The sequence below is a fragment of the Mycteria americana genome, chromosome 2, assembly GCF_035582795.1.
Source record: "Mycteria americana isolate JAX WOST 10 ecotype Jacksonville Zoo and Gardens chromosome 2, USCA_MyAme_1.0, whole genome shotgun sequence".
Lineage (NCBI taxonomy): Eukaryota > Metazoa > Chordata > Aves > Ciconiiformes > Ciconiidae > Mycteria > Mycteria americana.
In genome coordinates, this window is record NC_134366.1 from 113,141,777 (window position 1) to 113,155,053 (window position 13,277).

General features: G+C 35.7%; 1 protein-coding gene across 1 annotated transcript in view; it reads left to right on the forward strand.

The window, feature by feature from the left end:
- RTTN (rotatin) overlaps positions 1 to 13,277 on the forward strand; it is a 90,254-nt gene that overhangs the window by 71,119 nt on the left and 5,858 nt on the right. The window contains exons 41-45 of the mRNA XM_075494294.1: positions 3,146 to 3,251; positions 5,631 to 5,725; positions 9,352 to 9,429; positions 10,895 to 11,021; positions 12,809 to 13,008. Of these exons, the coding sequence (XP_075350409.1) occupies positions 3,146 to 3,251; positions 5,631 to 5,725; positions 9,352 to 9,429; positions 10,895 to 11,021; positions 12,809 to 13,008 (606 nt within the window). The remainder of the gene's footprint in view (positions 1 to 3,145; positions 3,252 to 5,630; positions 5,726 to 9,351; positions 9,430 to 10,894; positions 11,022 to 12,808; positions 13,009 to 13,277) is intronic.

The window sequence follows — 13,277 nt, forward strand, 5'->3', positions numbered from 1 at the left end:
AACTGAAATCCCATAATTTGCTAAATATCCTGGTAGGTTTTTGTATTTAATGCTTATATATGTGCCTAAAACTGAAATCCTTGGCACTGGCACAAAAAATGCGATTGCATGAAAGTATGTCAGGCAAAGATGTTTTCTGTTGTAAGTCACATTCCTCTATTTTCTTACAAGTATACATAACTGAATACCAATCTTTAGCAGCAAAAAATGATTATTCTTATGGTGACAGCAGAAAGAGTCTATACAATGAAGAATTAACTGCAGCCAGGCTAATGAAAGAACATCAGACACTGGCATAGTTTGAGTATTGTAGGAGATAGGAGCGTTTAACTTGCTCTTCAACTGTTCAGAGCTGTAGATGGACATTGCATTTTGTTCTTAAAGAGTTCAAAAGATAACCTATGCTGTCTGAGCTTTATAATACATGAAAGGGATATAGCTGCTACGATCCCCAAAAAAGGGTAACAGAATTAGGAAAGGAACAGCTTCAATTTTTTAGAGCAAAGTACATATATTTATTTACTCCCCACCCCCGGTGGTCATTGAGAGGCAGTTGAAAGAGAAGCCCATAGGCCATAAAGTAAGTAAAGTAATGTAAAGTAAGCTATTAAAAACAAAGCAAAACAAAAAAACCCCAAAAGATTTAAACATTATCTTTCTTCAAGAGAAACACTCAAGCAAATAACTGACTAACATAGAAAAGGCTGTGAGAGAATTTTTAAACAATCAGTCATCACTGTTAATCATTCTAATTACATAAAATCTACAAAATAGGTGATACGCAATGGCAAATGCTAACTTAGGACCTTGTCTTCAGGTGTGAATATTAGCTGACCAGGTCCTAAATTAGTATGCATTATTGGATACAACCAATTTAGTAAATGCACATGCTGACTTTGAAAGGTTTTGGTGCTTTTGTGTACGTAAACTTTAACCCTTGTATACATGTTTTCAAGATCAGAAGTAAAAGTAATAAGGAAACCATAATCCAGACATAAAGTCTCAAATTTAGGCCCTACCTTTTTTTTCTAGATATAAAATGTAAAACATTTTAGGCTGTGATCTCCCCTTCAACTAACTTACAGTAGGTGCAGACTAACATAGCTGGATCTGTTGTGGGTTTATGGGACATCTAAATTTATTATACATCATAATTTCAAAAAAGAATTAGAAGTATCAATTCTCATGTTAATACTTTAATGCTAGTAGTTTAAAACTATAGAATCTTCTGGCAGAAGGCAGCATAGAGTACATGTACATGGAGTTGTTATTTTCCATTCAAGTAGTAGTTAATCATCAATTAATTATTAATTATTTAATTGCTCCCTATGATTGACATAAATTTTCTTTTTTATTATAAACTGGAATTCTTGGTTGCACAGTAAGGAAAAAATGCATAAAGGAGCATGCTTCAAGAAAGAATGGAATTTTGCTAGGTTTTAAGATAAAATTTAGAAAATAGATGAAATTAAAACGTTTTAAAAAGATACAAATAAAGGACAACTCACCTTAATTATTTAATTGGTTCTAATCAGCCACGTAATACTTAATTAAAGGAAAATACCCAAAAGATTGACATGGAAATATTTTTTTTTTTTAATTACTAAAATATTCCTAACTACTAAGAAAAAATAAAAATAGCTAGCAACTTAATAGGGCAAAAGCCTTTGAGTGGATATATCACAAAATCTACATTTTAGGTTATGCAGGATTGAAGGAACTCAACATTTTGTTTTTTCCTGGCTTGTGTAAATTAGCATCAAGTTTAAACTTTAAACTTTTTATATTTTTAACTACTCAAACATCTAAATTCTTTAATTTGAAAAGAAACCACCACCTAACAGTACAGAAAAACAGTTAATTTACTTAGAACATTCTTGTGTTGCTGATAACTTTGAGATTTCACTTGGGATCTAATAAAACCAGTTGTAGTCTAAATGTGATGGGTTTTTTTTTTCTTAGCTATAAATGCAGAACCCAGTCCCTGCTTTGGTGCTTTAATTTGGTGTCAGTTGTCCTTATCAATGAAGTTTGGTTTGTTTTTTGTTTTTTGTTTTTTTTTTCCCAACTTATTAACTTACTAGTCTTCATCCCTTGACCTTTTCAGTCCTGGTTACACTGAACACTTCAATAAATGATAACCCTAAAGCATACAACGATATTTTATTGCATATTAAAATTTGAAAAATTTCTTAAGCAATTACTAGCTGGAGGACTAAAGCCAATAAAAGGTGATATATGTGATGTATGTGGAGGTGTAAAATCTATGAGGTCCTATGGCTAGGTACTCATGAGATTTCTGTCTGAAGTATTCAGTTTTTCTTAAGATGCTGCATTTTTAGCTAACTTTAAAATATGTTTTTCTTTCTACTGTGATCCAGCAACAGTTCTTATTTTACTATATGCTTCTGATTACAATGCATACCGTTTTCCGTTATATTGGATGTCAGTATTGGAATGATATTTTAGGGAAAATTGCTAGATGGACAAAATTCTCTAGTGGATAATACATAAAGCACAGACAGCTCCTTGTCTTTCAACTATCTTGTTATATGACTCCAAATAAATATTCCTTTGAAAGCACAGAGATTACATTTATGTTATTAGAAATACAGTGATGCTCACAAAGGCCTCACAAAAATAAGACAAACTACCATTTTTCTCTGGTTGGAAAGATATCTAAAAAAAATTATCTGTGTGTCAATGGTATTTTTATTCTAAAGAATTTCACTGATATTTAATGTCTCTTCTTCATCATTGTGTTGAACAAAAGTGAGATTGCACTAAAAGCATGTCAGTGAATTGCCTGCAATAGCAATCCTGAATATTAGGAAAGGTCTGGAATGCTAGGTCTGGGAATCTAGGCTTTAGGAAGGTAGCATGTTAAGAAAAGAGTAAGAGGAGTGGGCTTAGGAGAGAAAAAAAAAATAAAATTAACATTTTGATTTAAAAAAAACCACAAACACTTCAATGCAGACAGACTATAAACATGAATATAGAGAGGGAGAACTCTGGTTAGGAATCATCACTATATTTAGTGATGAATCATCCAAAGGAAAATATAGACTATGACAACATATTTATAGATATTAGTACTACTTTTAATATGGTCACTTTTTTGGTAATGAAATTGCATTATTTGTAGGTCTGTGAAAGGAAATCTTCAAAGGATGTGCTGAAAGAAGTTGCTACAAATGCATTGCTGTCTCTATTAGCTGTCAGTAAAATTGCACAGAAATGTGCTTTGGAAGGTGAGCATTTCAAAATGTATGTTAAATGATTTATGAATCAAATGCTTGCAGGTGTTTTACATACTTTTTAAATCATCATGTTTTCTGTCAAAACAAAAGATCTAGTTTTCAGTGGCATTTTTTTTCAGATTTTTACAGAAAAAAACTTATTAATAATTAAAGTTTTCAGTTACAGATAAAATATTATGTTGTAGCCAGTCTAAAAATTTGTGGCAAAATCACAGCTCTGTGTTAGAGTGAGAAGAGACCTGTGAGCTTTTACTGCTAGTGGCATATTCATCGGTTTGAAACTGGAGATTTTGCACTGGCAGCATCTTCCATTTCTTGTTTCACGCTATGCCAATACAGGTTTGTAGGTGAAAGTATGCCCTGTGTTTTCAGTTATGGCTGTACCTAGACAAGAAGAGACTTCTTTTTCATGGCTTTGTTCTTCCCTGCCTCTTTGTTTCTTTCTTCCCATTTTACAGTTGAAGTAGGACCTTCTTCCCCTGAAATGCAATATCTTTCATGCCTAAGGTTTTTACTTTACAGTAGTAAAACAAAATTAAGAAAAACCTCTAATCAAAGGCTTTTTGTGCCCACTAGAACACAGAGGGAAGTGGTTAATTTGCATTTCTCATGTATCATGCATTTAATACCTGCCAATCAGCCCAAGTGCACTTTGTCTTGGGTGCTTTCTCATTACTTGCATCTCTCTGTTGGTTTGTTTGGTCCTTTAAACCTACACTACACTGAAATAGATAGCCTAGATATATCTGCTCAATGTCTGATCCCAGTAGTGGGAGAAAACTCCGAACTTCAAATCTTATGCTATATACCTACTTTCTGCTCTTTCCCAGTGTATTGGTGGTCTACTCAGCCCTTGCTTCAATCAGGGTTCTTTTTCTGTTGATGACCCACTAGATCATCTAAGGCCTGACATCCTGTGAAGGCACTACCAGTGCATGAAATGCATCATGTTCTGTGCTAGAGCAGCCTTCAAGTCATCCTTGCTGTGATGTAACAGAAATCTTAGAAAAGAGGAAGAGAAGTTCTGGGGTTCAAATCAATGTCCCGAAGCTATCTGTAGCTCTAACATCACCTGTTCAGCTCTTAAGGACTACTTTTTAAGATACAAATGCAAACTCCTGCACCTGGAAAGGAACAAGCCCTTACAGCAGTACAGGCTGACTGGGGAGCTGAAAAGGATCTTGAGGTCTTGGTAGGCAGCGAGCTGAATGTGAGAAGACTAACAGCATCCTGGGCTGTATTAACAGGAACACAGCCAGTAGATTGAGGGGAAGGAATTATCTTTCCTCTACTTAGCACTTGTTAGACCAAATCTAGAATAATGCATCCAGTTTTGGCCCAGGACAAGAAAGACATCAACAAACTGGAGCAAGTTCGGCAGAGGGCCACCAAAGTGGTTGTGTCCAACTGTCCTTAGAGGAGAGGCTGAGGGAACTGGCCTTGTTCAACCTGGAGAAAAGAAGGTTTCAGGAGGACCTAATAGCAGCCGCCTTGTACGCATGAGGTTTTGAAGAAGACAGAGCCAGGTTTTTCACAGCAGTGCATGGTGTAGGAGGATGAGAGAGAATAGGCATAAATTGAAACGTGAGGGTCAGACTGGCCATAAAGAAATGTTTCCCCATTGAAGGCAGTCAAGCAGTGGCTAGACATACTGTGCAGTCTCTGTCTTTGGACATTTTCAAGACCCAACTGGATAAGGCCACAGGTAAACCTTGCCTGATCTTATAGCTGACTCTGCTTTGAGCAGGAGGTTGGACTGTATCACCTTTGGAGGCCACCTCTTCCAACTTGAATTATCCCATGAGCCTATGATCTTGTAATACATTAAAGACTCTAGATCCCAAGAAAAGAGCCTAACTCAACATTTTACACTTTGAGTCAACTGAACATTTTCTTTCATTTGTCGCACCTCAGATGCAGCAAATCTGCTGCTGTTACGGAAGAGTTGGGCAAGATAAATGTATGCCCTAACGTCTTGAAGCTTCAGTCTTCTAGGCAGTGTCATTGAAGGTATCCTGAAGAGTTATGAGTTGCTATCCTCTTCCTCCCAAATCATCCTCCCCTCTCCATCTTATCAGTCCTTCCTTTGGGCATTCCTCTCACAGTCCTCTGTAAGAGGACTCAAATGTATTCTTGCTTCTCGAGATCATTCAACTAGATGCACTCCATCTCGGAGACTGTTAGTTACTTCCTGATATCAAGAAGTTAACAATATAGTATGAACTCATAAAATTTGGACATCTGAATCTTTAAATCTCAGTTCAGGAGGATAACAGTAATCAAGATCATTGCAAGAAAGATACATTATGTTTCCTAAAATATTTTTGATTGTGAATGAACTTCTAAATGTTAATATTTTTTGTCTTCCAGTTGACCTGATAGACAGCTGTATAGAAAATATGAAACATATTCATGCACAGCTGAATTTGGATTCCCTAAAGCCTGGGAAAGCACAGAAAAAAAAGGTAACTATAAAAACCAAAAGACTGATATGATAAGGCACTTCCCAGCTCTCTTTTGTTTGCTTTGGTTTTTTTTTCTTGAGGTAGATACTGTTGGTATCTGTCATGGGTGAGGCAGAGTAAATGGCAACTTGTAGTAGATCTGGATACTGGGGCTTCTTTAAGATTCGATGATTTTAGAGCTTTTACCAACTTGATTCTCTCACACACTCGCTCTCCCACCCAGAGTTATGTTCACTAGGTCTCAACTTCCTTTTCCAACATGGAGATGACTGCTGGTTCAGGAAAGTCAGGCAGAAAATCACATCAGTTCATGCTTTGCAGCTACTCAGGCATCAGTCTTGGGTGTTACTGGCCAAAGCCCCTGAACATGCACTGGTGTTTGTCTCCATGCATCTCTCTGGTCTCCAGGATTTTCTCCCACTTGCAGGATTATTCCTCCAGCCAGGATCTTCACATTCTTCTTTTTGGGCCCATTTCTTTCATTCAGAGACCATTTCTTTTCAGGAATCCTTCTTTTCACCACCAGCTTTTCTTTCCAGAACTCTAAGCTCCTGGTTACCTAATCTAAATAATCTATGTGCAAAGTACCACACATGATCAGCTTCGAATTAGTGGTTCTGTCTCATGTCTTTTCATTAATTGGAGGATTCAGGACTTCCCACTTTTAGTCCAGGTTACCAGAATTAGCAACTGGTTGAAGCCAGCAAGTAGCAGGCTTCTGATTGAGAATTCAAAAGTTCAGTTTTGGACATTCACACACATACATGTTCATCCACTTGTCACCTGTCAGTGCTTGCAATTTATGATATTTATTTAGCATACAACAATATCTAAGAGTACTGTATTATTTTCAAACATAGTTGGACCTTCAGCCTTGACTTCCTGGTCCTATCCAATCCAGCTAATTTTTCCCATCTTGTTTCCACAATAATAATTTTTCTGTTTCTCAGGTTTTCTTTCTCACTGTCTTTCAACCAGTGCTAGCCATTTTGTTTTTTTCTGTTCCTGTACCAGTCAATCTCCCTCCCACCCCACAACCAGTTCCAGTCTCCTTGCACGTGTAAGTCATAGTTTTTTATTCTCTACCTTCTCATATTATCTGACTTCCAATTCTAATTATTTTTCTGTCCTTCTGCATACTTGGTCTGGATGTCTTGGTCTCTTGTCATCAGACTCAATTGTTCCTGGCTTTAACTTCTTGTCAGAGATTTTTTGGTTTTGGGTTTTTTTTGTTGTTTGTTGTTTTTGTTTGTTTGTTTGTTTTTTAACCTCATACTTTCACTCCTTCCACTGCCTGCACTCCCAGTTTCTTCTCTCCATTCACAATTTCTTTGTTTAGCTTTTTTTTTAGCCATCCTTCCAGTTGTTCCGGACTTTCACATCACTCAGCTCTTCCTTACCACGTCTAGACATAGATTATTTCTTACCATCATACAACAGTTTCATAAGATTTTTGTTGCAATCTGCTTGTTTTCTACCACTTTCATCTAAGAGAATTACTAAAATACAGACAATAACCTCTGCTGTCAAGTTTGATATCTTGTCCACTCCCACATAAAGCAGAAATTGCAGAAAACATCTTCCTGCAGCATATTTCTGCATTGTTTGAGCTCGATAGTATTTTTTTCTGAGGCGTTGGCACAAACAGACATTAGCCTTGATTTGTGAGAGCATGAAACCATGTTTTATAACAATGAGCTCTTAAAAGAATTTGAGTTTGACTCTGACATTTGAAGGCTACAATATTTTTTCTTGAGATCTCCTAAACACATTTATTGTCCCTTCTTCAAGGGTGGAGGCTGAAAGGTGTCCAGCCCTGGCTATGTCCAGTAAGGTTGAAGTCAGCTGGTTCTTTATATTTCTTGGGTTGAGAAGGGAGAAGCTGGGGACATTTGCTCCTCTGCTAAATGTAGAAGGAATTTAAAACTTGAAAGAAATTGAAGGAAAGGAGCCTCTGAGAGAGGTCAGAAAGACTGTTTATGTTTAATTAAGAATTATTTGAAAGGGATTTGCAAAAGACTTTGTGGCAGATTTCCCTGATGAGCTGAGACTGTAGGTCGCTACATCATATGTAAGTGTGCTGTTCATCATATGTGGTGCATAACAACAAGCAATCTAGTTTCATGTGAGGGAAGCTGAGACATTGCTTTCATAGTCAGGTTTAGCTGATCATTCACAAAACTGCCCCTCAGCCCACTTTGAGGCACAACTCTCAAAGTGAAGTTATCAGAGCTTCTTTTCTTTTTCTCTTTCTTTTCTTTTAACTGTTGGGAAAAATGTGTTTGATCTAGCTTCATTCTCAGGGCTGAAGCATTTTACCTGATACTCCTTTTCTTTCACAATAATTACTGTGATGCTAACCAAGGTCATGAAGTATTTACAAATAGCCAAGCTTTCAAAAAAACCCCTCAAAATAGGATCTTAGTAAAAATCAAGATATCCTAAAATAAATAAATAAATACAAACAGTGCCATCAACAGAATCTATAACTTTTTCAACCTCCTAGAAGTTTACACATTAAGTGTAAGTTGTAGCTTGTGACATTTTATAGGATTTAGTGCTATTTGTATTTATTAAATAAATTAATACATATGGAAGTTCTTGAAGGAACATCTTAGAGTCAGCGTTTTATTTAGCTAAAAATGAGACAAACCAGTCATAAAATGCATTTGTAATGATGACGTGTATGTTTCTATTTCATCTCCTACGCCTGACTTACATTAACTTTTTTGATAGACTTTTACTTCATCTCTAAATGTCATCAACTGTAGATGATATGATTTATAATCAAGCATTGTTGCTTCACCTTGTCTGAGATTAAGCATGAATCCTATTTTACATTTTTGTTCCTTTATGCCTGATAAAACAGAAATAGTTTCCTGTGGTGAACAAGCTTATTGGAATTTGAACATCTTTCAGAAGTGGTTTAGTATGTCAACTGTATAGAAGTTAGGTCAGCCATCATTAGCCTTTTAGTGTCACAGCACTATCATGAAGATAGATTTTTTTGTTTACTTGTGTACTTGAATCTCAGTATAGTACCTCACTGTGCAAAGGTCTGTATTTATCTTTGTAATATTCTTATCAGGCTGGAAACTATTTCTGTTACTAAGGATAGTGAACTAAGACACTGGGAATATAAGGATGGCGTGGTCTGACCAAATGTAGAGATCTGCAAGACAGAGCTAGTTTATCCTTGGTTTTATGTAAGGAAGAAAAATAGGTGCTTCTAGGGAGTGATTCATTTGACTTTAGATGTCTGCTTTAGGATGGAACAAATACCCAGAAAGTGTTCCCACCCATTCTTCATTAGTTGTAACAGAAATAGAGTTCTACATTACAGATCTCTGCATTTGGCCAAATCAGTGCCCCTAGAAATAGTATCTGTGGGTTATAAAGAGAGATGAGAATGACTCCAAGTAACTTGTTATAAATATCTTTAGTATACATGTTTAAAGCTAGCTGAGATGAATCCTACCTGAGATCAGAAGGAAACTCTGCTGAAGAGATGTTACCCAAATGTTGATGCCTTAGATTTGCACCTCTCCTTTGAAATCTCTTTCCTCATTGTACAAAATTCATTCTGGTCTTATGTTGGTGATCTTCAAATATTTTTCTCTGGATAGGAGGATAACCTTATCAAGCAGTTAAGGTGTTCTATGCAGCTCCTCAGAAACTGCCTCTTTCGAAATGAAGAATGCAAAGTAAGTATTCTTATACTAAAATAGTGTGAGCACATTCAATTAGTGAATGAAGATCATAATTTTTTTTTCTACTTTGAAATTATTTTCAAGCTGACTAAATTTAAGCTTGATATTAATGGCAGGAAGTACTTCAAATTTCATTATTATTCCCACTTCCTAAGAATATTTCATACATGCATTAGGAACTCAATGTTCACATTGAAACATCATCTCCCAAAGGTTTCAGATGGCTATCATCCTTTATGCCCACTTCTGCTTTGCTTAAATCAATAATTCCAATTTTCAAAGCATATAATGTGAAAAATGGATGTGAAGAAAAGTGTGGGGCCACAAGAAAGGCACATGGGAGATACACTTCACATCTTGGAAAGTAGTTTCCTCTCCTTATTCCTCTCTCCTTTTTTCCTTTCCCTTTCTGAAAGACAAAAAAACCCCCCCCAAAACAAAGCCTAAATAATAATTTGCCATTTACTTTTCTTTGGCTGAGTTAAATTACACTAATCCTGCAAGGCACAATTTTGTTTTCATCTTGGTTTGGTTTTTTTTTTTTTTCCCATCATTTTTCTTGCTCAGAAACTTGTTTTGAATTTCTTCTTTTCATTTCACATTCTTTGTCTTTTTCTCTGTGCTTTTCAATTTCTTTTCTACTTCAGTTCTGCTGTTTTTTTCCATGGGGAAAATACTACATTACTTTTTTTTTTCCTTCTTTCTGTATTCTTTCTTTCTGATCACTATTCTTCCTCTTTCTTATTGCTGATACCTTTCACACATTTGTTTGCATTTTCTCTTTCACAGTTTAATTTGTCTTGGTATTGTGATACAACTTATGCTACTTTTAGCAAATACATTGGTGGAACCACAGGACTTCCAGACCTTCCAGAAGTACCCCTATTGAGGGCATGTGTTAGCATTCTTTTTGTATACAGAACACCATGTAAATTATGGACCTGAATAAGCCATCTGGTTATCCCTAAGGTCCCCATAACTTGGTTGTGCCATAATCTGAGATAAGGTTATTGTGGAATATATTTCTTGTTTTGATCAGGGGTCTGCAGAGAGAATTGCTTGGAGGAGAGAAGGAGGTTGCTGTTGATAACTGAAGTTTTCTATCATTTGCTCTGTAGAACTGCACACCTCTATTTCCATGCTTTTTGAGTTCCAATTATTAATTTAGTTGGAGTAGAATAAAACTTTAGAATAGGTAGCTCTTGAGCAATCACAGTTGGAATGAATAAATCTTTACTTTTGTTTGCATGTCTCAGTAATTAAAACGTGTGCTGGTTTTGACTGGGATAGAGTTAATTTCATTAGTGTTGAAATGAGGGTGTCAGTTCTCCATACAATCTTTTAAAGCAAACTAATGGGACACAATAAGATAAGAATATGCTTTTCCTACTCTATTTATACTTCATTTTCAAAGTATTTAATAGTATAGTAGTTTAAATTCTTCCTCATGTTCTTGTAGATGGCAGCACTCAAAGCTCATGTTGTTCCCGTTCTGCATTCACTATGGCCGTGGTTTCTAATAGATGACTCCTCAATGCAAATAGCTCTGCATTTGCTTTGTGTCTACACTGCAAACTATCCTGCAGGTATGAGAGTCACTCTATGATGTAATACATCAAAATATTTAACCAGAATAATTAAGACAGAAAAGCATAATAAAGGGAAAAGAATGTTTATTACTACCATAAGAGGAAAGTATAAAAGCACTGGTCCATCAAAGTCTATCAAGAGGTTTGATTTTGATACATTCAAGACTTTTGTTCGGATCCTATTTCAGTCTGTTGGATTTAGCAAGAGTACAATTGTATTAAAGGATTAAACAGCATTTAATTCAAACCATTGTGTTTGAAGGTTACACTGAAAGTCCTGCCTAACTGAATAGTATACTGTAGAAATACTGCTCTAGGAATTCTCTCACAGGGAACAGTGTATCAGTACTTTATACAGTTTGTAATTCAGCCCTAATTGAGAATATTCTGGTTTTGAAACACTCAATAATCTAATTTAATTCTGTATTAAATTTCTTCCATTTATTTATGCATTGGGCTTAATAGCTTGTATTTGTATATTTTTCATAAGGATTCTCTTCTTCATTTGAGGAAACCCTTTATTTCCATTGATGAGTAATTATCCCCACTACTAGAAGCCTGTTCTTTTTTCTAGTATGAATTTGTCTCATTCCATATCCTGGTTATTGACTCAGATAATGATTTGCTAGTGGCTTGAAGAGACGTATAAGTATCTGTTGATTTCTCCCTGTCAAGATACCATGAAAGAGTTAGAATGGTTAAAATATATTAACTGAACAGTCTCTGAGCTTTTTTACCCTCTTTTTAAGTTAATGTCTCCAGACCTTAAATGAGCTTGCAATGATTTTTTTCATAAAAACATTTTTTTAATATGGGCTGAAGAGAGGTCAAATATGTATTAGTCAACCACAAGATATAAAATTAAAATGTAATGTCCTGTGATGTACTGGAAATCAAGCTGAAGTTCTGAGAGTCTTGTTCCTTAACTCTGACTGACTCTAAGCTGCATTTTTACTTTCCTTGCTAATAAGGCCAAGTGGTTTTAGATTAATCATGTTTTTTCTTTCTGTTCAGAATAGTTGGCTTATGAAGTGACCCAAACTTACCTACTCTGAACTGGTTAACCACTTCCCCTTAGCGTAGTCAGACAAAGAAATGCATGTAGGTATTTGTAACAGTTAAAAACTGTCTCATTTTTATTTACTTTTGCCATGTAAGAAGTTAACCGTTGTTGCAGATGGCAAATGCCACTAAATAAAAAGGTATATATGCATATTTGTGCATAAACATCATGTTGGTAACTTAGTTGTTCCCTGCTGCTGTATTAATTTGAGCTTGTATCTCTCTAGCATAGGATTTTGCATGCTACTGTGGTACAAGGTAATGACAGATGCAGGCAGTGCTTTTATTTCTCAGGAAAATATTTTAAGAAACTTATTAAACCTTTCAGATGTAGAGACACCTCTTTTTCTGAACCAGTTTCAGAGGGTCCCTTCAGATTCTGATGCCAAATAATTGTATAATGCCTTAGATACAATGTTCTGTTTTTTAAGGAGACTGTCTGAGATGGAGCAATGGCTTCTGTTTAATAGCAGAATTGCCTCTTTAGATTCTAGAACAATAGGACAGTAGACACCTATTCCAGTAAACCGCTGCATTCAGGCATGTTTCTATTCAAAGCATGACCCATTGACTTCACTGTGGGTCAAAGAAAAGAAACTCCAGTCCTTTCAAAAGTCCCATCTCAATCTTTGAGCTGTTAGACTGCTCTTTCTATAGATGTTTTGGTTTTTTTTTAATGTATATTTGCATTTCTCATATGATAAACATTTCATTTCTTTAAGGTTGTGCTTCACTTTGTTGGGCCAGTAGTGGACAATCATCACTTCCATCTGCACGAAGTGCAGCTGGCAATTCATTAATGCATAACATCTTGAAATTGGCTTCCCAAGTGTCAAATGATAACAGCCCAATTCAGCAGGTGGTCTTTTGTCTTCTTTCTAACCTTGCTCTGTCTCATGACTGTAAAGGCATTATTCAGAAGGTAAGTAAATAATATTAATGATTTTAGCAATGTGATGGATGCATTTTCCTTTTTAATAAACCCTCATATTTCAATATGGAGTGTCCTGTGATCATATAGAGATGCTTCTGTGAGAATCAAAACGATTGTGTCTTCTCAGTTAGTTGTGTTACTGTTCCCTAAGTGCAGCATTCATAGTCTGGACAGAAACAGCATATAGAACTACACAATTTTTGCTAGAGCTTTTTATAACCTCTCAGTTTCAGTGGGGTGTAAAATTTTTAATACCC